A 24,229-nucleotide genomic window follows, 5' to 3' on the forward strand; every position below is an offset into this window, starting at 1 on the left:
ACCACGAAGTCTGTCAATAGAAGGGCATGTGAAAGTCTATTGAGAAATCAGCACACAGGTTTCAGGACTACGTCAAAGCTTGCCTCAGAGGCCTGCGAACAAAGTCTCAGGAAAAGAAAATGAGGAAGGACAACAACATAGGATGGAAGATCGGTTCCCCGTGAAGGGTGTGGACAGTGAAGTCAAGTCACGTTTGACTGGTTCATTTGTAGCTTCCTCAATCGCAAGGCTCGATCCTGGTTCGCGGACATGTTGGCTAAACCAAAAAAAACCCCCTCTTCCCGCAGAAATGCTCGACAGTCGCTCGACATAAATCTTCCTTCATTTCCATCGGCCATCGCGTCGTAATCGTGACATTTATAACAGCAATCCAAACAGAGTAACAACAGATGACAAAATACAGCCTCCACTGAAGAGTGAGGGCTGGATATTGCTGGCAATATTGGTAGCAGTGGCTGAAGATGACGCTGAAGATGATGTTGAAGATGTGGGCGTCGACGTAGGTGATGAACCAGGGATACTCGCGCCCGAGGCTTTCGAAATCAGATAAATCTCGCCGGACGCATCTGAAGACAAGTATATTCGACCCTGAGAATCGAAGGCCATGGCGACCGGGCGGAAGCAATCATCCGGACATTTCGAGTTGTCCTCATTGGCAAAGACGTCTCGAGCTGCAGTGGTGCTCTGAAGATCATCCACGGGCTCACCATCCTTGCCGAACTCCACGACAGATAGTTTGTATCCCACAGGGTTTGTCCGGTCCCAACTGCCGTGGAATGTGACCCATGCTTCTTGTGCACTATTGTTGAACTTGATGTCCAGAGGGGCCATGTGTGCTTGGAAAACAAGACGTGCAGGCAGTTGATCAGCGCAATACGCGTCTGTCTTGTTCTGGTTGTTTGAGTCCGAGTCGGCGTCTACAGCGTACTGACTCCCCACCGACAAATTGCCGTTGTCCGGCAGGTCATCGACACTCCAGGCAGAGAAGCACCAGGGATAGCCAAAATTGCCACCTTGAGGGGCATACTTTTTCCCATTCAAATAGCCCAGGAAATTCAATTCTTCCGCCGGATTGTCTTCATGAATGTCAACACCCATGCGGGTCAACTGGTCCCCAGAGTTCTCGACCGACCAAATCCCGCCAGAGGATGGGTGTTCGGCGATGCCGACATCGTTTCTCAACCCCCAGCCGAGTCGAAGCCCTTCAGAGGAAAAGTCGTAGGCCGTGTCTGTACGATTGGTCAGGTTGAAGGCCTTAATTTGAGAGTGGCCCGAAGCCAGATTGGCGGCAGCAATGTCGATGTTGGACGTGCTTCCTCTTGTGACCACGAGCATCCCTGGGGCTTTCTCAGAGAGCAACAGAGTTCGTGTGGTGTGATCACTGCCGGCCATGTTCGTCACGATATCGGCACGGTTCGAGACAGTCTTTGACGAACTATCATAAGCCCAGGAATAGACATCTTGGGAAGAAGAGGCGTAGAGGGTCTTGCCGTCACTCGACAACTCTATTCCGTGGTTAAGCTGGATGGCGTTAATGGCGATACGAACCACGACAAATACCAGAACAGAACGTACATTTAACCCAGAAGTAACGTCGGACGATGTGCCCACCGAGACACAGCCATTGGTCTCATCAAGTGTATGGGCTGAAATGACGCCTCTTCCCTGTTCCACCACCAACAGATTCCCTGCTCGATCAAGGAGGATACCGCGCGGTTTCGACAAGCCTGTAGCGACCACCTGCATGCTGAAGCCAGACGCCAGAGAGGGTCGAATGGCACCGGACGGGGAGGGCCCGCAGCTCGTTGCTGACTGAACAGGAGACAACCAGGCTAGGATCGCGATCAAAGCCGCGACAAAGGGAAAGCGGACCATGACGGTTCGTGGTGGGCTGAGGTCTGAAGCTGCAGGGAGCGATCTTGGACCTTCAAGCCGGACGTGCAGAGCGAAGTCTGCAGTTCTTCCTGCGGCGGAAGACCAAGGAAGAAGGCATGATCTGAGGCAGGCTGCTAGCTTTGCTTTATACCAAGAGAGTAGTGATGATGATTTCCATGGAGCATGACCAAGCTGGGACGACGGGGGGCAGTGTGGTAGGTTGCACCCGTAGCTAGAGACACAATGATCTCATAGCCTTGTGCACGTTGTGGAGAGGGACGCCGTTTCCTGCCAGGGTAGCAACTACGGAGTACGTAGTCTCTCCTTTGGGACCGCAGAAGGGCCAGTGCAGCCACAAGCAGCCACAAGCCATACATGCTACTGAGCCCTCACCTCGCCGAGATATCCGTAAATCCGTCCCTGCCACCCACCGCACCGTACCGCGTCTCTTTGTCACTTACACCCAAAGGCCGGTAGGTGCCCATTTACAATATAGGTGTGTACTGTACCCCCCTGGATAGTGCACAGTAACCATTGCCCCGGTGATCTCCGCAATTGCAAAGACGTGTCATCGGTTAGAGGATGAACAAGACTCCTGGGACACTTTGGGTGGTTGTTGTTGATGCACCAGGCCCACGCATATATCATGTCTATCTTGCCGCCCCGCAGCACCGAGGTGTCACGAAATGACTACTAATGGGCTTGGACAACTCCCGCCTCGTTGGCTTGCGCGGTGATCCTCTTCTTGTATGCATTGACATCACCCGGGAACTTCTCGACAGTGCCATTGTCACACACCCACAGACTGTTGCACACATTTTGCAGCATGGTCACGTCGTGACTGACCATCAAGACCCCTCCCTGGAATTGGCGCAACGCTGTTGAAAGGGCGTCCATCGCCTCAATATCCAAGTGATTGGACGGTTCGTCGAGCACCAGAATGTGCGGATTGGTCAATGATAGACAGGCAAACGCTACTCGGGATTTTTGACCACCAGACAGTAGCTCAAGCTTTTGAAGACCTGTCATCCCTGTAATGCCAAAAGCACCGAGATGGCGGCGATATTCCTCGTCCGTCTTGCCAGGATAGTTCTTCTGCATGAAACCAACTGCAGAGGTGTTCATGTCTAGTGCGTCCACATGGTGCTGAGCAAAGAAGCCAATCCGGAGTCGTGCATGTTGTGTGATCAATCCCGATGTAGGCTGGAGCTGTCCGATCAGCAGTTTTAGCACCGTAGTCTTACCAGCCCCGTTGGGGCCCACGATCCCAATTCGCGAGTCCAGTTGGACATCCAGGTCGACGTTGCGGAGGAGAGGTTTGTCAGGACTGTAGCCAAATGCTACGTGGGACATCTGGATAATGGGCGGTGACAGCTTTTCCACGTCCGGGAACTTGAATACGACCGTATACTCGGCCTCGGGAGGCTCCAGAACAGGCATTTTCTCGAGCTTCTTGATCCGAGACTGCGCCTCGGATGACTTGGCGGCATTGTACCGAAATTTATCGATGAAAGCCTGGAGATGAGCACGCTGGGCCATTTGATTCTCGTATTCGCGTTTGGCAGTCTTCTTCCGCTCTTCTTTGGTGGCGTAGAACGAATCAAAGTTGGCTCCCTTGTAATAGTCGACCCTTTCAGAATGCTGGTGCATGATGTCCGTGGCAACTTCATTGAGAAAGGCACGATCGTGCGAGACGACCAAGACGGTGCTGGGATAGGTTTGCAGGTAGTTGGCCAAGAAGGTGATCGATGGCACATCCAACATGTTGGAAGGTTCGTCGAGCAACAACAAGTCCGGTTCACAAAACAAAGCCCTGGCCAGAGCCAATCTCATTCTCCAACCGCCGGAGAACGTCTTGGTGGCAAACTGTTGACGTTCGGTCGAGAATCCCAGCCCAGCCAGAATGCTGGCGGCCCGAGATTCCGCCTTGTCTGACTCCATCTCGCTGAGTTTGGCCTGAATGTCTCCCAGCGTTGTATCGAGCCCGTCTTTTTCGAGGTCGAGCCGAGCAGCGTCTTTTGAGGTGTCTGCCAATGTCGACCTCTCCGCCTCAAGCGCGGTAAGCTGCTTGCTTATCTTGTCTTGTTCAGCGAGCAGATGTTTTCGCCAGACATCGGCATCAAGGACTGCTTGCAGAGCTGGCGTGTCGTCGCCCGTGATCTCCTGTTCAACATGAAGAATAGAGATGTGGGTTGGAATCGCCACTTCACGCCGACTCAAAGCACGTAGCAGTGTGGATTTACCGATACCGTTCCGGCCGACAAGACCATACCTTCGGCCATAGGCAAGTGTCAGTGACGCGTCAGTTAGAATGCGTTTACCGCCAATGGCTATGTCAATTCCATCAACCTTAATGTCTTTGCTCTTTGACTGAGCGTCGGACCCAAGCTGAAGGGGGTTGACGGCCATGTAAAACTCCTCATACGATTGACTGCTGTCTAGTTGATCCAGTAGTCGTGAGGCCTCGTACTCGACATTTTTCATGATTTTCTTATCTTGCTTTGCTCGAATCTTCCGCTCGGCCTTTTCGAGCTTTTTCCTGTCCACTTTAGATTCCACCTTTCGAGCATTGGCAGCTTCAAGGTCAACACCACCGCTGGTCAGGCCCAGAGTAGACGAGATGTTCCGCTGCGAGCTCACTTGGATCGTCTGGTCAAGCTTTCGGGCAGTGAAAGGCATCTGCTGCCTCTCAGGGTCGATGCCATTCGCCTCACTCAACCTGGAAATGAACTTTTCCACCAGGTTGCGGATTGCGGCTTCGTTCTGCTCAGAAAAGTCCCCCGAGGCGGACACGAGTAGAGAAGTTATGGCTTCGAGAGCTTCCGCCTGTGGAGACAGGCCCGAGGGCTCGTCTTCGGAGAAATAGAGCTTCGAAGCATGGTTGAGATATCCCTGGGAGGTTTGACAGCGTTAGCGTCAGCGTCAGCACTTTCTTGTAGGAAGGGAACGCCCTCGATGTAATGAGATAGGGTTAATATGCGAGAGAGTGCCCGTTAGAACGGCGGGGACAATGATAGTGATAGCTATGGAAGCAGGAATTTTCCACGTACTACAGAGTATTCCGAAAGAATTGGGTCAATATGAGGGATCTGGGCCTGGATTTCGGCCTCCATTTGAGGATATTTTTAAACTGAGCTTTCAGGTAATCAAGGTAGAAACACTGGTAGTGGTGGCCAGTGTGAGAGACTGGCTACTGCCGAGCTTCCAGGTCTCCCTTGCGAGGATGGATGGAATTTGGTTTGCAGCTCTCAATGGTGAGTGGAGTTGTGGCTGGAATCGGGAAGATGGCGGGACGAAGCAGTCTTTTCTCGGTGATTGCTGGGGTCACCGTCTGAGTTTGAGCTGAAGCCCGTCCAACTCCCAATTCAGCGTGCTAGTCCCGATGGCGCAGGAGGATAACAAGAAGGCGGAAAGTCGGAGAGGCAAGACGCGAGGAGGGCCGGGAGGATCCTTCGTCTCTGAGGCCTGGACGAGTTCAGAAGTCACGGGTACTGCGGAAAGGTCTGGGTCTGGTGTAAGTGGCCGGATCTAGCTTTTGCTTTTCCGTCGTTCAAACTGGAGTTTGGTTTCCATCCGCTGCTGTCACAGGCCGAACCGTCTGGTGTACGGATATGGATATGGCGTATGGCGTACGGAGAATCGGATATAAAACACTGTTCAACGGTAGACTAGGAAGGACCCATGAGTGAGGTACAAAAGTGGTGAAAGATCCTGTTAGGTGCCTGTCTCACAGTCTTGGCGAAGGGCGGCGCTAGGTCTGTTTAAGGACTAGCGCCGTACTCTTTTTCGATGGACATCGCCTGCGTCTTGGTGTCTGGGTGCGCACTGCGGATACTAGGCACCTACAGGTACCTGGTAGGCAGGCTGGTTTCTTGCTACTACTCTGTAGGACGGAGTACGTACCAGTACCCAGTCCCAGTAGCAGTGGCGCCGAGCTGTCAGGCAGCTGTGGCCGTCCGACACCGCGCCGGGCCTTGACAATGGTCTCATCTATGCTGGCGGCAGACGGACCATATGTCAACTCCTCGCAAGACCGTTAACCAACATGAAGGTGATTTGAGCCGCCTCCGGGCGGATGGTCTAGAAGCAAAAAGACAGGAGACGATGCATGCGGCTTAAGGATACAGGCACAACCCTCGTACCCACCAGCCACCTGCCCAGACTCCAGAGTCTGCACTGCACTGCACCACAGTCACAGTAATAACAATGCGGAGGCTGCAGCAACTTGAAATGACAGTTTCTGGTTAGTCATGCGAGGATGGAAGATGACAGCCTCTCGCTCTGTTGAGCTCTGGAGGCAAATGGAAGTCATACAACGTTACCATACGGTCGGATCAGAATGATCCAGACCTACACACGAGGCATCATTGGCCAGCCAGGCACCAATCCCTTTGCTATACAAGAATCCAGATTACACATACAGTCGATCGATGGTGTGTCCTGTCTAGCTCCATCGGCAGTAGTGACCACTGACCAGACTTGGAAAAGAGCGGGTACCCAGCTGCATCTGCGTCGCTATTCCGGGATTGAAGCCTGGACTTCCGATGGAGGAGGGAGGAGTCTCATGCACGCTGCTCGCAAAACGCGCGGAATCCTTGACTCTTGTCTGCATTCGCTTACACATGATATGCATAAAGACTGACGCTGGGAGGGAGCTTACAACCCCAACTGGAGTCTTGCATACATATTACATACCCCTTGCAGCGTCTGCAGCCAGAAATCTAGGGTGTTTGCAGCGGCATGGCGATGGCTTGTTTCGTAAACATTTGACCCCGGTCCTCTCGCCTATAACTAGGTTAGTACATGTCTCTGCAGCCCCGAGGGATGACGGGCTTTGATACCCCGCAGATTCTTGCCGCTGCCGCTCCGCCCGTGTCCAAGTTGCTTGCTGAGTGTTGGAGAGCACCTTCGTCGAGACGGAGGGTCGGTCGAGGACTGGGCACTGGTGCAGCGGTGTGGTGTAGCGGTGTACAGAGTACACACTCTGTCGCTGTGTGGCTGCCACTGGACCTGATTGACGCAGACTGATCGGATCTCAACTGGCAGGTTGACCATCGTGCCATGGTGCGAGTTAGATCCAGCATCCCACCAGCAGCTTTGAGTGGTGGACGCGTCTTTGCGGTGGTCCCCTGCACCACCTGCCACAACAAAACGGGCAATCAGCGGCCACCACTTTCCAGAAGACCCAACGGGCCCCGTCTGACAAGTGTCACGTCGCCCGAGGCTGATGTGTGTGATGTGTGTGACATGGACGCCGCCTTGTTGTTTACACACTAGGGCTCCTGCTGGCTGGGGGGGGCATCTTACGTGTCAAATAGGCACGCAGAGAGACACCTCAGAGAGGTGCGGGCGGCTTAGGCGGCCTTGCGAGTTCCAATTAAACGACCACTAGCCTCATCAGCATCTACCGAACCAGCGTTTGAGGCCGGACCCAGAGCCTAAACACGCGACGCGGGATCTGACTCTGGGCGTATCAATCAATCTGTCTGCCGTCGACCTCTCGTCATCCCAGGCCTCGGCGTGTATCGTGGCGTCGCCGTGATCCGTCGCGGATGGCCATCTGGCCAGTGACGACCGCTGCATCGCACCAGGAACCTCGCAGGATTATGTATTATACACGAAGGCGATCCACCTCGTTCCCGCGCCCACTGTCAGTACGAGTAGGAGGGATGTAAGCCCCAGTCGGCTGGCCGCAATGCGTTATATCTCAAGCGAGGTTTTTCTCCCTACCCGCCTGCCTCCATCGGTTCATCACGACCGAGCAAAAAAACCCAAAAACACGCCAGGTCGGCGAGCTTGCCAAAACTTGTTTTCTTTCATCATGCGGTTGCCACTGCGGCGGCTGGAAGTGGGGAGTTGGCTATCGGAAGCTGCAGTAAAGCCGCAAGCAATCACTGCAAAGACTGTACGGAGTAAAGTCAAATGCTATCGCATCCGAAAGCCCTTGAAGTTTCCCCCTCGCCAGCCTACTTATCCGACCGACCGGGCCCTTTACGTACAGTCCGGCTGGGGCTTCCAGGGTTTATCTCGCGTTTCATCAAGTGCTCACGCAACCTCGCTACTGTACACGCCGGCTCCTTTTTCAGCTCTGAAAGAGCTTTGCTTCTGGGCCCCTATGAGGGCCCTCATCGTCGCCAGCTGCGTATATTGACATACATTGTACATACATTAGTACTGCACCCAAGCGGCGGGGCACATGCAGGCCGTGGCACTACAAAGGGTCGATCATCTCCGTCTTGCTTTCGAAGCTGCGATGATGCGATCCCGTTTGAGGTCCCTAAGCCCCCAGACGCCATACCAGAGACAACGAACCGGGATGATCCCAGTCATTGCAACCAGTGGCTGACCGTCTTGTAAATGGTCGGTTCAGCTTTCAGAGGTGCTTCGCATTGGGATGACTCAATTCCTCGTTTCTCTCGCGAGGACTAACCTGTTCTGCTGCTGTGCAAATTCCTGCAACGCTATTAGTATCAGAGTGGCAGCACGCTGAGCCGATATCAGAACCCGCTCCACAGCCCCCAGGGAGCCTTTTCCCATCAGTCTTCCTAGCCTCAATGATCAGCATCAACACCCCATTTCTGGGAGCATTCCCGGGTATCACTAGGTACTTCGGTAACGAGAAGGGTTGGCGGCCTAAAAACGGGTGCTGCAGTCACTGACCCAGGACGTGCCATTACAATGTGCATCATACCCTTGTTCGCGTATTCGAAAGGTCGATATAGGGAAAGGGTATGCCCCGGAAGGTTGGATTCCTGGTGCTTTTCACAAGTCATCCGGGGCTGCCTGAAAAATTACAAAATGTAGCACGACATCTGGTTGAGAGGACGTTGAGGCACACAGCCTTGAAATAATGGTGACATTGTAGCCACAATATCTGTACCTGGCCGTGGAAGATTTGTGAAGCGGTCGGCCGCAGTCAATCTGGGTGCGTCCGCCTTGTTCTGCGGACATTGCCCTGTGCTGGACGGTGGATGGAAATAACAGACAGCATCCCTGCTCAGTGCTGGCTCATAAGAGTTTGACAGGACGACCAAACATTTGCCCGCCGCGGTGGCTGCCATTAGGTGCTCATTGATGGCTGGAAGGAGGAGCCTGCTAGACCGTTACGAGCATCTTGCTCCCATGATCTCAGTAATTGATGGACAGCAGCTGTCGTGTGTGGACAGTGGAGGGCGGGAAGTGGAGGATGTCAGGACGATGGGCTTGATTGAGCATGGAATAGTGACTTTTACGGCGCAGAGCAAGGCCCTAGGAAGCCCTGTCCTGTGTCAATCATCATAACAACAATACTAAAATGCAATACCGCAATCAGCAGCGGCGGCAGCGGCAGCGGCAGCAGGGCAGCAGTGCGTGCTGGGGCAAACACTGCCAGTGCCAGCTGCAAGCCAGGAACCGGCCGTTATGTTATGCAACTCCGCTGCCCTGCCCTACAAGCATCCACCCACCTGCGCACCCCATAATACCTAATACCCAATACCCAATACCTAATACCTGCTCTCACTAAACACGGCGCCCATTACTCCTACTAAACACTTGCACTTCCGTTCGAGCTGAGATTGCTTCACCTTTTACTCTCCCCCTCCCGCAGGCCTTCCACCCTCCTGGTCATTGTCTCTTTTTCGACTTCTGTGGCTTGTATCTCGTCGTGTCTCGTTAATTGGAAAATCCTCCCTTAATCCCTCCCATCCACCTGCCTCGCCTCCGCCTCGCTGTGTCGCGTCTCGCCCTTTTGGCTTCCAATCTAGCTGCCGCGTCTGCTCGGAAGAAAACAACCATATCCCTTACTCGAGCACGCCTTCTGGAACGCCGACAACGAGCCATATCCTGTGTTTGAGCAGCCTCTGGACCTGATGGTGAACCCGCCATGAGGACGTCCCATCCACCTAACGGCCACCAGAGACTCTGGGCTGCGGCGCCTCGAGGGCACCTCGCCTACCAAGCATAATGGAACATAGTCAAGAGCATATTGCCACGGTACCACTGCCTGTTGAGTCGATATGTTTGTTTGTTCATGCTTCTGACTTGCTTGTCTAGCTCTGTGCCGTCGGCACCGTCGCAATCGCAGCCACAGGCCTGGCTTTGGGCACATCTGATGGAGACTCATACCTCATAAAGCCTGGCAAGCGGAAGGCTCCTGGCTCCAATGCCACCGCACGCTCTCCGATCACGCCTAACTCTCAGCCCCCTCCAACCCCCCCAACGTCTCATTCTGTCAGTACAACTTCGGCACCTACCGAGAGGGTTGAACGCCGATTGTCTTTGTCCATTCTGCGGAGCAAAACAGTCCGTGCAAGTGCCCCTTCCACCGCTGAAAGTATTGGCACACAGTCGCGTGAGAGTTCCATGAGCCGGCATGGCATGTTAAGACCTTGGACCTCGGACAAAGAGTCATCCGATCTCAGGGAGCAAAGATCATCCTCATCATGGCTGAGAAGAATATCAAGCATCTCGCGTGGGAACCACAGCAGCCCGGCCTCGTCAACTTCCCGGCTAGATGATTCTCCTGGTGCCTCACGGCCTTCGCTGAACGATCTGGACCAGCCAAACAAGCTAGTTAAACGCTCCTCTTCCAACCGTCTTCTTCACGCTGACCGTGATCGTCCCGCGCTGTTGCGACGTCCAGCCACAAGCCATCAAAGGTCGGCCACGCTGTCTGGGATGCCATACACAAGACCACTGACAACAGAATCTGCAATGTCTATGGAGCCGCCGGGCTATATTTCTCTTACTTCGTCGTGGAGACCTTTTTTCGAGTCTGGGTATGCTAGGAAGAGGCACTCATCGGGAGGGTATAATGAATCCTTTGTCCGAACCGTCTCGACACCCCCGGGCTGTCCTCCAATACTTTTGAAGGGGTCTTTGGTTGAGCCTCGAGGATTCCAAGATCATGAGGAAGAGCGGCTGCGGGCCTCTGACCCTCCACTGGGACAGACCAGTCGCAGGCATAAGATGCGTCGAACATTAGGGTCTGTCCGGAGAGGTGCTCCTCAGCGACACTTCACTGATCCGATAGTGCGGTTGAACAAAGACGAAGCTTACGGCAGAATCGTCCCTTCAACCGCATTCTCCAATCTGTCGCCCCTATCCAATGTTTCCGGCTTCGAAATTGACCTACCCGCTGGTACTCCTTCCTTCACCTCCAGCCCTCCAGTCTACGCTGCAACTCAGCATCGCTTCACCGTGCCCAAACGATTATCTATTGCTCCTTCGGATCCGGCAACCACAAGTTCAGACAATGACACGCGGGTGTTCACCGATGATGAATCTATGGATTTTCATAGTGACACTGCATATGATTCATTGGCCACTCGAGCCACGGCAAGCAGCCATTCGGGTTTCCGTCCGCCCAAAATAGAGACCATCTTTGACGAAGTGTCTTTGGATCAGCACCGTGCCGAGGCTTCAGTCTTAGAAGATTTGATGCAACGGACTACGTTGGAGGATTTTGGCATCAATCCCAGGGAAACACAGGAATCGTCTACAGATGTCGGTATGGGCATAAGCGGTATTGAAGACCATGTACGGACACGAGACGTTAGCCCGGATCTGGCGTCGACGCCGGTCAAAAGACCCTTGTCCGAGGGGGAGGATTTTGTTTCAACACCAGTGCCGAGAGGAAAGCGTCGTAATGGCCCCATCCTAGCATCGTCTCCTCCTTCCCTGCATCCCTACCCACACAGCCACCATGAAGAACCAGAACTGCCTCCAATGATGGATTTGGATACCGAAGAAGACATAGACTGGTCTCCAAAACCTGACACCGATGATGCAGTTTCCGCGGAGCTTGCTTCTGCTGTCCCGACCATTCCGATCTGCTCCAACCAGGCCAGCGAGGACGATCTCGAGGAACAGCCTTCTGCCAAGAGATCATCAATCTTCGATTGGTCGGAACATCACACGTTCGGGAGCGATCAATCGAATGGAATGAGTCCTCGACCGAAGACGGTTCACGGCAAACAAAACAAAAACGCCACTCGGAGTCGGCCTGCCGGACGGAAAAGCAACGCAGCGATGCATCTGCGCAGTCAAAGCGTACCAGTTAATCGAGATAGCTTGACAGAAAGCGAGTTAGCATCGTCGGCAACCAAATTTGGTACCTGGGCTCTTGGTAGCAAGCCGGTGAGTGAGGAATGGAGTGATGATTTCGAGTTTGACGATGCGGACGAAGTTCAAGGTGTGGTTGACAATGCCCGCATTGACACGGACAGAAAGCACGAGTCGGTCCAGAGTGTCAGGGTGCCGCAGTCTATCATGGACCGGCAGCAAAGTGTTCATATACAGTTCAGTCAAGTCAGGGAGTTTATGCTCTTGGTCGAAGAGCTCAAACGATTGCGGGCGAGAAGTCTAAGTCTTGGTTTGCTTGAAAGCCACTCCAGACAGCTATGGGAAGACGCGGCAAGTATCATCGATCTGGCAACGCTGAATGAAGATGATGATACTGGACTCCGGCCGTCCTCGCCGGTTTCGGCCGACATTTTCGGCGAAGAAACACCGCCATCTAAACGAGGGAGTGAGGAAGATGCTACTAAGGGGGGTGAAGGAGCTCGAGCAGTTAATCGACGTTCGATCTCCAGTCCAGCCGCGCCTCCATGCGGGAGACCACGCGGCGAGAGTCTGCAAACGAAGACATTCCTGCAGACCATACAGCAAAGCCGGAGTGGAATAGAATCTTCACCCGTGGAGCGAGTGACACCAGCCCGGGAGAAGGTGCCCTTTGACACTCAAGATCTACGAAATCTCGTGGTGCGAGCAGGCGTCATCACGCGGGCATTGAAAGAGGTTGTGCGGAAAGCAGAAGGTGTATCCCTAAGCCCAGAAAAGCCTCCAAACACATTCCAGGAGCCGGTTTTCCGGCAAATATTTGATCCACCGGGTTCATCCCCGAGCCCAGGATTGAGAAAGCCTGGTCTGCCGAAGAGCAAAAGTGCCAACAGCTACCTTGATGGGGCAGGCACAAGCAATGATCACGATATTCCACAACCGTTGAAATTGACCATGGCCGTGGAGGCAAACTGAGGATGGGAATGAACGACATTGGATGCTAGGGTTATCTCTTTCTATTCGGCATGTACAGTACGATGGAACGGCGTTATGAATCAACGCCTCGGGTTCTTGGGGCATTGCATGGGACGGCGTCTTCCGCTTCAGCATTTCCTGGATTGCGGCTCGGGGCATGTTGGAAAAGATCAAAAGGAAAGAGCAAGCAAAAAGCCTTGTAATACTGGAAATAAATGACACGGCGGCTTTTGTTGAATGTTTCACGATTCTCTTGGAGGACTTGGCCGATGGAAGCAACGGGGCTTTACATCGAGTTCGGCGTGGGAGGTTCTGTCCCGCTTTCTCTTTGGTACACACCACGTCCAAGACATAACCAACTACGCAGACAGCTACGAGGCAACTCTCGTTATCAAGCAGCCAAATGCAACCACTAGCACCTGGGTGTCTCTCAGCCTCGGATCGGTGAATGAGGCAATGTAGACAAGGTAGATAGGAAGGACCTGGGTCTGGAAGGAGAGTTAGCAGCCTCGGGAGACGCGTTAATATAGAGTAGGAAACAGTGATATCGACCAGCGTCCTCCTCGAGACCCTGTTAGTGCAGTACGTCGGACTGTACGACGTTGCAGCGCAACTTTTCCAAGATTACATAATGATTGAAGGGAAGCTCCCCCAAGTCTTGGCGACTCAACCTGGACTTCCGACTTCCCAAGTTCACCGGCTGTCCGCGCCTTGACGAGAAGCACGATTTCGCACCCATCTGCGCCGCCACTCCCAATCAATTGCCTCTCACGCTGCTAAGGCTCAAGGCATCACCGTGTTAAGCTTCTGGATAGCAGATCAGCCACGCTCGCCAACCTCATTGCGTCCGTAGCAAGCACACCTCTCCCTCCCTTTCTCCCTCCCACTCCCACTCCCACCGGCACCGTCGTCGAGCAACGGAGCACAGCACAGCACGGCAACCATGTTTCACCAGCTTCCTCGCCTAGCTCTACAACGCTTCTCGCGGCCTCTAGTCCAGTCGTCCTCCCGTGTGTCGTTATCGAATCAAACACGCACGCCTCTTCGTCTCGCAAGCACGCATTCGGCAGCTCATGCCGCGAAGCACGATGATCACGGCCACGGCCACGGCGGACACGATGACCATTTCGATCCCCCTGGTGGCTGGCTGTGGGGCGAGAGACCTGGTGACAAGTACGAGAAGGAGGGCTGGGAGCCATTTGCATGGTTCTTTGTCGCAAGCTGGGTTGTGGCAGTGGCCGCTTATACAATGAAGGAGGATACTTCGTATGTTTTGCCCAATCTCGATCTTTTCCCTCGTCGCTGTTCATATCTGTCATGGGGCTTTGGACCCAAAGAGGAAGCATATCTGTTGTGGGACTTTGGCACAAACAGGAAGCATATATGCCTAGATCCCCACTTCAAACGAGACTTGGAGTCGCCGTTTCGCTGACATGATGGTGGCGTTTAGGATACAAACATGGGCCCTAGAAGAAGCCAGACGACGACTCGAGAAAGAAGGCTTCTACGATGAATCGAAATAGACTTAACTGTCTCCTTGGTCCTGCATGGCTCCTCACGAAGTCCCGGCAAAGGGTCAAGGCCAACCCCTGTCGTCAAGATGGATGGACGATCTTTTATCGGGGAGCTCAGCTATGAATGCTACTTGCATATTGGTTTGTTTGGTGCGTTGTTGTAACGTTTTTATCATGGAGCCCTGGATGTGGGTGGGCATTATCTAGAAAGGGACTGCAAGGCCCTCTTGCTGCTGGCGGACTGGGCGGAAAGACACAGAGTTGTGACAAAGCATTCAGCGCACTCACAATAGAAGAATCTCGGCCTCTGTGGCAGGTCCAAAAAATGATGGAGAGTATTTACCTTTACTATGAGTGCGGTCGATACTCACTGGATTCTCGCTAGACGCAATGCTAGTATATACATACATAGACACTGTCCACATCAAGGCCGGCCCCCTCGTTGTTGTTTGGTGTGGCAGAATGGCCAGTCAGTCAATCAATCAAGGATACATATGCCGCGCCTTACCTTTGTTTGCCTTTCTTATGAAGCACGGTTCCGGCCACGGTTCCCGCTCCTTCAGGTCCTACAATGACTAGGTATCTATCATAGGACATTCATTGACATCGACATCGACATCGACATCGACTTTGTTTGCGGGGGTTCGTTGTCGACGCTTCACGTTGAAAACATGATTGCCCTAAGTACGGAGTACAGGATTGCGACTACTACTGCCTACAGGCCCTTGTCACTACAACGTGACCCAGAAGCCTAAGCCTTAGGCCACTTTGCACATCCTGGACTCCGTATCCGTACTCCGTACTGTAGCCTGCCTGCCTGGCAGCTCCTATACTTCCTCTAGACTGGAGAGGAGAAGAGACGCAACCAATCTGGATGCTGATGGATTGATTCTATGTGATTTGCCCCTCTGTCCTCTGCCCTCTGCTCTCTGCCCTGGGAACTGGATGGAACTCCTCCTCAGAAAGCCTCCTAAGCCACGGTGCCACCCCTGAAGATCACGCTGGGCCAAACTCTCGACTGGATCTGGATACGACACCCCCGCGGCCTCCAGGTCCAGTGCTGTAGCCGGGTTTGGGGTTGGGCCATGAGGCTGAGTCCGACGAGTTCATCTCATGTCCTGGACATGTTGAAGGGTCGAATCAGATCAGATCCCCTCGTTCCCTGGTGATGATTCCTAGCTAACAGTCATGATTTCGTCGGTCTGATACCAGCCTCAACCCTGATGTACTGTCGTCCTGTACTCTTACTTCTCATCAATGCCTCATTTTTACGTCCACTGTTGCCCTCTTCTCATACCCATCCATGCGTGTGCGTATGTGTATACCAATCCCTTTTTCCCTCGACGCTTCTCGCTCTTGGCAACAAAGGAAGATGCTTCGCGCCTAAGGCAAGTCAGGAGGTTCTGGAAGCTTAGAGTTGAGTTGAGTTGAGTTGAGTTGAGCCATATCGACAGGCGAGTGAACCGCCTCTTTCTGGTGTGGCGGCGAAGGTGGCGAGGCCAGAGGCATGACAGCCTGCAGTGCCAACTCTCCGGAGGAACTTGATATTCAGCCAGACATTCTCCCATTTTCGTCCCAGTCCAGATCGCTGGTCACTCGCATTATTGACACCCTTGGATTCCATGACTGTCTCTTCCGACTGAATGTAGCCAGTTACTGCAAGAACACCTCGACTCCCACCTCGTTACTCCAACCGGGGTCTAGTTTCATCTCGGTCCATGCCACGCCAACATCGATTTCCAGAACACCACTTTCGCCGGGAGCACCCTCGGAGCTGAGCTTCACCACATGTTCTGGAACAGGTTTCCCTTGAATCAACACCATCATGTCTTGCACTTTGCGTGCCTTGGATTGGACGTCTGAAAGCCAGATGCCGAGCACTCCAAAGGCCTTCAACTGGACATGTATCCTCAGGCGAGCCCCTGTTTGTGCATGTGTCTCGCCTTCAGATCTCGACTCCGGAAAACTGAAGCTTGAGCCGATGATAGCACAAGCACCACTGAACTTTCCTAGAAGGCCTAGGATAGCCAGCTCGACATTCGAGTTGGGAGTAGAAAGTAAGAACTGGTGAACAGGCACCGCTGTCCAGATATCGTAACCACGAATTGGTAGGGTGCATTGAAGCAAACTGTCAGCTCGGATAGGATCTGAAGGGTGAATAGGAGACGTTATACGCTTGGAGATGTGTGAACGAACAATCCACTTGCTCCTTGAAATGCCTGTGCCATCAGAAGTAGAAGCTGGAGCGTTGACGCCTGGAAACTTAGTAATGGGCAGGATGAAGCTCGTGTCTGACTCTGCGAGGTTGAACACGCCTAGCAGTCCCGCTCCCACATCGGATTTGCCATCATAAGCACCGACCTTGAGAATGCCCCTCTCGTCATATTTGTCGTAGACACCCATCGTTTTGCCAACGCAGCTCGGACGAAGAATAACCGTCTGGCCTCGCGGATTCAAGGCTGTCATCTGGTGTATCAGTTCCACATCGTGCTCACCGGGGCTGTCGGTGATGTAGATGGGTCCACCGGACAAGCAGCGTGCAGCCGCATGGAAGCCACTGTATGGATGACTGGTTTGGAACATATCCCAATCCGGAAGTACATTGAGGTGCTGTACAAGTAGGGAATTGTGGGCATTCGCAAAAACATGCCAGGCATGAGAGGTAGGGACATCAGGGAAGAAATCGTCACTGTTTCGTAGCATTATTTGAGGGGTGGTCGTGGGAAGGAAGCTGTGATAGAGAATTTGCGGGATCATCGACATGCAGGAAATCGCTTTGCCCGCAAGGTGACGTAAATGGGCTTGTGTCCAGGCTGACTGATAGGTATTGGTGAAGGAACGACGATCGGGTGTATCTGCAAGGAGATCGAGAGCGAATTGGACGTCTGTCTTCACAGCTGTCACACCAGCATTCGACAAGAAACGATAAAAGTCGTCAAAGTGCTTGTGAATATCGTCTGGGTGGACCGCAAGTTTGCGACCGGCCATGGGAGTTCCCTCTCGGAATGTGACTTCAACTGTCTTGTAAGTGTTCGCAATCTCGCCATCCGGAGAGATGCCACCCCAATATCCCATGAGCGCATGCCAGACGGCAACGTCACGGATTGCAGGGTGAGTCTGGCGGATCTTTGAAACAGCCGATTTCAACCCTTCGGGGAATCCGAGCGGGTTTGCTTCGAAAGCCTTCCAGCCACGGTGGAACTGGTTCGTCTCGCCCTGAACACCATCGAGGGATTGCCAGTTATCGTCGATGATGAGTGTTGAAATGTGAATGTCGTGTTTGGCTAGGGAGTCTAGGCCTCCCATGATCTTTTCTGCGTCGAGGTCTTGCCCCAGGGAATTCCAGGTGCAGTATGCAAGGCTGTCATACCAGGATTCCAACCATTGTGGAGCCGGCAGAGGGTCTTCTGATGCCGTCTTTGAATGGTTGATGATGACCGTGTCTGAATCGACAGACTCGGCTCTGACACTCTTCGGCAATTGCTCGAGTTGTTCAATCACCTGTTGATAGGCTGCTGATTGTCGGACTAGTCTGCGAGCCTCGTACATGACGGCCGCATTTGCGACTTCGAATTTCCATGCAGATGCTGCCAGAACCTTGAACTTTTGATCTTTTTCAGAATCATTTCGGGCCTGTACCACGATATCACCTTGTGGGGTGGACTGGAACTGAGTGAGAACTTCGTCCACGCCGTTGACTGCGAGGAGTACAACGTGCAGACCGTCGGATCTTAGGAAAGAAAGTAGAATAGCGGGTTCAGATAGGTTGAGTTGAGTTTCGCCGTGGCGAGGTGCTAGCCATGGTTCCCATATTCTCACCAGACCGAACCACCTGCAGGTTTGAGTGACACGGCCGAGGATGAGGGATTCAAGCTTTGCATTTCCTTCTTCTGGGGTCGGGATAGGATGAGCGGATTCGATTGTGTAAAGCCGGGCTTCTGGAGCATCGCTAGGGGTTTTCCTGATGACCCAACCGTCCAGGATCTCCACAGGGTATGCGCCGAGGAAGTTCGGGTCCACAGGGGGTTGTAGAATCAATTCACCGTCTCTGATGCCGAAATTGTGATAAACCCACAGCCATTCGGAGTTCGAGTCTATGCGATAACGGACGGTGAAAGGTACTCTGCGACCCTTGTAAGTCCTATCCGGAGATACGTATGGACTGTCGAGGTCCCCCGAGAACGTATAGCGATACGTGGACTTTTCTGTATCATCATAGAGGATCTCCGGGGTACGATCCACGAGTTGTAGATCAAGCGCCTGCCATGAAGATCGGGTACCGGAGTAGCTACCATAGTCGTACCATATTGAAACCTCCCAGGGTCTCTCGGGCAAAGACTTTGACGATTCGAGAACAACAGTGAAGTTGAACTATAATGGATTAATGAGGATACACTTGAGAGGGGGGGAGAAGTTTGTCAAGACGTCATGGGGGCGGATAAGATGGTGATGTGCATCGCGCCCGCGCCCGCGCCATTCATTTTTCACGTTTTTTGAACAAGGGCCTTTGGACTCACTTTATCTCGTGTAGGAGGAACCACTGTGACCTGAGCAAGCGGGGGATATGTCGCTAGTTTCGCAAAGAGAGCCATCTGAGCAGGACGAAAGAACTTTATCTGCGTAGGTTTGGACGGCGGGCCGTAGGAGTGAGGGGAGGGAGTGGAATGAACGGTGAAAGACATGCGAAAAGAACATGCATAGCAGTGACCGCGGTTTATGGCTCGTGGATGGTGTATCAGCTCTCCTCGCTACCTAGGTGTCGAGGAGAGAAACATGCAGAGAAGGTCGATGATAGAGATGGGCTATGGATTCGAGGTCGTGGAAATGATAGCGGAACCAATAATAGCCACAGAGTCGAGAGGAGTGGCATATGGAAGTAGGCGGCGCCACAAAGTTTGATGGGCACCCGGACGTCGAATGCAGAGCACTTGGTTGGGTGGTTTGCGGTGTCAACAGGTGGCCGTCGTGCAAGGGGGGACCATCCTGGAGACGCCCAAGGAACCGATCGACGCTGTGCAACGCATCAGAACAGTCTGTATCCAGTGTATCCCGCTGCGGGCGTCTGCTCCGGGGCCTTAAGCCTTAGGCCCTGGTGGCTGATGGAGCCAGATGGGACCGCTTGGTGTCCGGAGGTACTCCGTAGGCAGGACTGGAGGGGCTGGTCAGAGAGACGGTGGCTCGTGCTGGTCGTTCCGAGCTCCGAGTTCAAACATGTTCACAATTCTCAGGCCACTGAAGGAACCAAACCCATCTCCACACGGGCACTGCGACAAGATAAACAAGGATCGTGGTGTCGCCAATTCTACAATGGTGGGTGTGTGAGGAGGATGGGAAATGCCGGAGGGTCGCAGGCTGCAGGCTGCAGGCTGCAGGCAGCACGCAGCACGCAGCACGCAGCACGCAGGCACGCAGGCACGCAGGCAAACAGTGCAGTCACGTGCCGGCCACATGAAGATCGGACACTGGACACTGGACAATGGACATGACTCTGGACAGCAGTCATGGCCGACCCACTGAAGCCTAAGCAATTCTTCACGGTGACAGGTACGCTTGATGCGCTTCATAGTATGGCTGACAAAGGGTCGCCCTCAGCGTGGAGGTCGCTTGCATTGAGGTCCACCTCCACCAGAACATCACCCACCATCGGGTAGCCGTACATGTGCTTGAACGGAAATTGAAAGCCACCGGCTTTGTCCAACCGATGCATCCCAGAAGACTAGAAGACGATCGCCTATGCATGTCGCTGTTCATAATACATACACCTCCTTCAATTCGTCGTCCTCTGAGCAAGACTCACTGCCAAGTTCGACGCCACTATCCACAAATGCAGTCGCCTCTGGTTCTATCACAGCTAGGCTCCTTTCTCGTGGCAGCTGGTATGCCAAATATTCCACTGGAGCCCGTTGCTGCTTCTCCATAATTTCCTTCATGTAGCCTTGCACGACTGGGAGTGGTTTGGCAGCCCGAGCGATGGTCTCGATTGTACGATGGTGCACTGCTTTGACCGTCATCGTCACTGGTTGATAATATCCCTGTTCCTCCTTCCATTTCATGTGCACAGCGCTATTCTCTTCAGCGGATCCCACCCCTTGACGTGACAGTATTTCGGAGCCCTTACGTTCCACTAGAAACGAACAGATCATTTCGAGACCCCCATAGCGGATTTCCAAAACGGCATGTTCTGGGAAAAGCCATCGATCTTGACATGCGGACTGGCTGCTCGATGGTGTACTTGTCAATTCCAGTACGATGTGCTTGATAACGGGCTCTGGTCGGGGTGGAGGTGGGTAGCCCAAGAATCCGCCTGGCGGGCCGACAGGTACGGGAGGCCGCTGTGGATGTGGAAAGGGGTGTATGACTCCAGGCAGAGCCCCTGGTGCCGGTGAAGGAGGGGGTTGATATGGTGGAGCCTGGGCTGGAATGCTGGCTGATGTAGGTGCTGCAGGCGGCTCAGGCGGCGGCTTTGGAATCTGCGCGGGTGTTGTTGGCGCAGCTTCAATTTTCAATTCCTTGTCCCCTTCTAAAGGTGCAGGCCCTAGAGGGTTCGGTACTCCAATACGTGGCCGCTCTTCACTTCTTGCGATCCGCTCCGCCTCCTGTCTTTTCACCACCTCGTTGAATTCGTCAATATGAGCCTGAAACTCTTTGAGCTGCTCCGCGGATGCCTTCGAAGTAGCCACTATTTTCATCAATTCCTTCAATTGAGGATCCGATGCAGCACGTGCTGCTAGCATTTGAATGACTGGGTCGGTAGTGCTTCCTTTTCCTCCTGGCGGCTGGCTCGATCTCTGACTCGGCCCGGGTGGCTGGGGTCCAAGCGGAGAGGTGACGGCAGAGGGAGTCCGAGACACCGTCGGCGCAACCGAGGTCGACTGACGGAGTGGAACGGTCTTCGGTAGACGGGTCTCCTCTTGCTTGATAGAAGCAGTAGAGGGGTCATTTTGGATAGATACAGGCTGAGAAGAAGGAGGCTGAGAAACTGGGCTAAATTGACGAGGAGTTGGCTGCAAAGGCGCCTTCGTGTGACTCGAAGGACCTGGTGCGATTGTTTGGGCTCCCACTGCTTGATGCGCAGTCGGAGGCGGAGTTGGTACATGTGGCCCGGGACGATGAAAGGGGCTTGGAGAATGATACACCCCATAGGGGGGTGGGGGTGGAATCTTGTTCTTCGTGGTGTGCTGGTTGGCATGCCGATGATAAGGTTGAGGGGTCGATGGATCACGAACAGTGTAGAAAATTGCATCAAAGGTATGAGGCTCGATAGTAATAGTCGCACTCCCTAGCTTCTGCATTGATTTGACGTCTGGGTTGTTTGGAGGAGCTTCAACAACGCCCTTTCTCTTGCTAGGTTTGACCCAGTACTTCTGGAAGATACCTTCACACAACCATTGCATTCGCGATCGATGAAGTGATGCCGAGAGTACGGCACTCTCCGCGATAGACTGGTAATCATTGAGAGGCAAGTCGGACGGCTGCTTGTTTTTGAGGGTGGGCAGAGGCTTGTTGGCAACGAGTCGAGTAGGCAAGGCTTCTTCCGCAGCGGGAGTAGATGGTGATGAGCGGGAAGCAGGAGTTTGAACTCTCACGAGACTGGCACGTTTGGTATATTTGCGTTTCTGACGAGGTTCCGCAGCTTGAGTCGGAGTGGACTGTTTTCGAGTGTTTGGAGTGGCTGACGCCGCGTTCTGTCCGGGTGAGGATACTCTCCTCTTGGCCGCACCATCTCGACGCTCTCGTGCCGGCAACATTCGCTTCTGCGGCGTCGAGTCGACCATGGTTTGGGCGGCAGGCGAGCGGAGATCGACTGAACTGACTCTGTGAAGTGTCTTGAGATCGACTGTTGCAGCAATCAACAAAGAGAGAAGAGGCGTATGTATGTGGAAGGGGAAGGTGTGCCGACAGGAATGTCACTCTGCCTTATCTCTAGGAGGTACCTGTCCATGAATACCATTCTTCATCCTGGCCTCACATCCTCCAGTCAGTGACTGCTGCCTTGATCCATTCCTGCTCAATGATGCAATGAAGCATGTCTGAGGTGCTCTTTTGTTCATCCCTAGTTTCCAACAGTCTGCGAGACTTCTGCGTGTGTATCCCAATTGAGTAGCTCCCCAGCATCTCCCCAAGCAAGCCCTCATGCTGATGGCGCTCAACAACGTTTTCCGGAAAGCCTATTGGACTCTAGCAGCATGTGGATTGGCGTATGCTATTTTCCTAGGTGCTTTGACGCATCCGACGGTCCAGCGAAATGCTATGTACGCACATAACATCAATCCTACTCATTTTCAGGATTTGAGCAACGTTGAGCAATTCGGCTTCCTACGCCATCAGGTCCAGCCCTTCACGGTTACAACTCCAGACAATGTAACTCTGTTTGCGTGGCATATCCTGCCCCTTCATCTATATCATGAGCATGAGCAGAGGTTGAAGGAGCAGATTGATTTCGGTGTCCAGCCGTATCACCGTGCGGCACAGAGCGTTGGCATCCAACTCCTTCTCAATGACCCTGAGGCGACCGCCGTGGTGAGCTTCCACGGCAATGCTGCCCACCTTGCTTCCTCTCACAGGCCTGTCACGTACCAGCAGTTGCTGGCAGTCTCAACTCCCAACAAGCCAGTCCACGTTATTGCCTTTGACTACCGCGGATTCGGGTTGAGCACGGGCTCTCCGACAGAGGAAGGAGTCATTCAAGATTCAGTATCTTTGTTGTCTGCGTTAACAGGACAGTCCGAAAGCCTTGGAAGCTGTAGTACTGGCCCCACGAAAGGCATACAGCCTTCGCAAATCATCCTTATCGGGCAGTCTTTGGGAACATTCGTGTCGACGGCACTTTACCACGAATGGGTCCTGAACCTGGGGAGAGCACCATTTAAAGCCTTGGTATTGTATGCCAGTTTCACGTCATTGCCAACGTTGCTCGACTCCTATTCAATCAAAGGTCTCACACCTCCCCTACTATCTCCATTACTGGCATATCCTCGGCTACAGACGTGGTTACTCTCCCAGATTGTGGACAAATGGGAAACGAGCAAAAAATTGGTCGAGTTGGTCGAAAACACGTCGGTTCGGCTGGAATTGGTCATGATGCACGCTCGTGATGACTGGGAGATTCCCTGGCGAGAAGGGCGGGCGAGTTGGGATCGCGTTCTGCACGCCGCATCGAAAGGTGAGATCGTTTTCGACCGCAACCTGGACCTTGAAGAGTGGAGGAGTGCGGACGGCCAGAAACACCTACGGTGGGAAAGAGTTCGTCACGGTGGCCATAACCGGGTGGTGTCAAGTGAGCATGCCAAACTGGCATTATTACGTCTCATAGAATAAAGCTGCCGGAGGGGCTGGACATGAATAATGGATGTTGGAGGTGGCGATGGAGGTGTCATATATACAGTCAGTATACAATATAGACGGTGGCGGTCTTGTCCCGCTGCTCGTTCGCGGATTCGTGCAGGCGGCGGGAGTAGCACAAAACTACGGACCTATAATTTGGTAAGGGTGATGTGCAGAATATGGCTATTGAATAATGTGTCCGGATGATCAAAGTGAAATGAAAGCATACGAAAGATTAGACTCTTATGCAATTGTTACGTTACGTGGCTATATACATGTCCTCCGTACTTAGCGGTCCAGCCGTGCTTTGACCGCGACTATCCCTCTTTGATCCACCTCTGTGGCCCAAGCCCGATCATCCTGGGGTCTTCAGGTCACCACCAGCACTCCCCGTTCCTGCTCTTGGGCTTTAGCAATTCAAGCCCAGCAACGACAACCGACCAAACAGAGTGACAACCCCGTGTCATTCTGTCCGAGAGAGCGACTGATCCTGCCTAGAC

General features: G+C 53.4%; 7 protein-coding genes across 7 annotated transcripts; 3 read left to right on the forward strand and 4 right to left on the reverse strand.

The window, feature by feature from the left end:
* Positions 1–357: 357 nt before the first annotated feature.
* A1O3_08920 (uncharacterized protein) lies at positions 358–1,875 on the reverse strand (the record flags this gene model as incomplete). The annotated part of the gene is made up of 2 exons (XM_007739016.1): positions 358–1,521; positions 1,576–1,875. 2 exons carry the CDS (start codon positions 1,873–1,875, stop codon positions 358–360), a joined length of 1,464 nt encoding a protein of 487 aa, XP_007737206.1.
* Positions 1,876–2,568: 693 nt separating this feature from the next.
* A1O3_08921 (ATP-binding cassette, subfamily F, member 3) lies at positions 2,569–4,988 on the reverse strand (the record flags this gene model as incomplete). Its single annotated transcript, XM_007739017.1, has 2 exons — positions 2,569–4,767; positions 4,926–4,988. The coding sequence occupies 2 exons, from the start codon at positions 4,986–4,988 to the stop codon at positions 2,569–2,571; spliced, it is 2,262 nt and encodes a 753-aa protein (XP_007737207.1).
* A 5,581-nt stretch (positions 4,989–10,569) lies between these two features.
* On the forward strand, positions 10,570–12,891 carry A1O3_08922 (uncharacterized protein; the record flags this gene model as incomplete). The annotated part of the gene is made up of 1 exon (XM_007739018.1): positions 10,570–12,891. One exon carries the CDS (start codon positions 10,570–10,572, stop codon positions 12,889–12,891), a length of 2,322 nt encoding a protein of 773 aa, XP_007737208.1.
* A 943-nt stretch (positions 12,892–13,834) lies between these two features.
* Positions 13,835–14,323, forward strand: A1O3_08923 (uncharacterized protein; the record flags this gene model as incomplete). Its single annotated transcript, XM_007739019.1, has 1 exon — positions 13,835–14,323. The coding sequence occupies one exon, from the start codon at positions 13,835–13,837 to the stop codon at positions 14,321–14,323; it is 489 nt and encodes a 162-aa protein (XP_007737209.1).
* A 1,735-nt stretch (positions 14,324–16,058) lies between these two features.
* A1O3_08924 (uncharacterized protein) lies at positions 16,059–18,997 on the reverse strand (the record flags this gene model as incomplete). Its single annotated transcript, XM_007739020.1, has 2 exons — positions 16,059–18,776; positions 18,923–18,997. 2 exons carry the CDS (start codon positions 18,995–18,997, stop codon positions 16,059–16,061), a joined length of 2,793 nt encoding a protein of 930 aa, XP_007737210.1.
* Positions 18,998–20,152: 1,155 nt separating this feature from the next.
* On the reverse strand, positions 20,153–22,180 carry A1O3_08925 (uncharacterized protein; the record flags this gene model as incomplete). The annotated part of the gene is made up of 1 exon (XM_007739021.1): positions 20,153–22,180. The coding sequence occupies one exon, from the start codon at positions 22,178–22,180 to the stop codon at positions 20,153–20,155; it is 2,028 nt and encodes a 675-aa protein (XP_007737211.1).
* A 358-nt stretch (positions 22,181–22,538) lies between these two features.
* On the forward strand, positions 22,539–23,723 carry A1O3_08926 (uncharacterized protein; the record flags this gene model as incomplete). Its single annotated transcript, XM_007739022.1, has 1 exon — positions 22,539–23,723. One exon carries the CDS (start codon positions 22,539–22,541, stop codon positions 23,721–23,723), a length of 1,185 nt encoding a protein of 394 aa, XP_007737212.1.
* Between the last annotated feature and the right edge of the window lie 506 nt (positions 23,724–24,229).

The sequence above is a fragment of the Capronia epimyces genome, assembly GCF_000585565.1.
Source record: "Capronia epimyces CBS 606.96 chromosome Unknown aczIQ-supercont1.8, whole genome shotgun sequence".
Taxonomy (NCBI): Eukaryota; Fungi; Ascomycota; class Eurotiomycetes; order Chaetothyriales; family Herpotrichiellaceae; genus Capronia; species Capronia epimyces.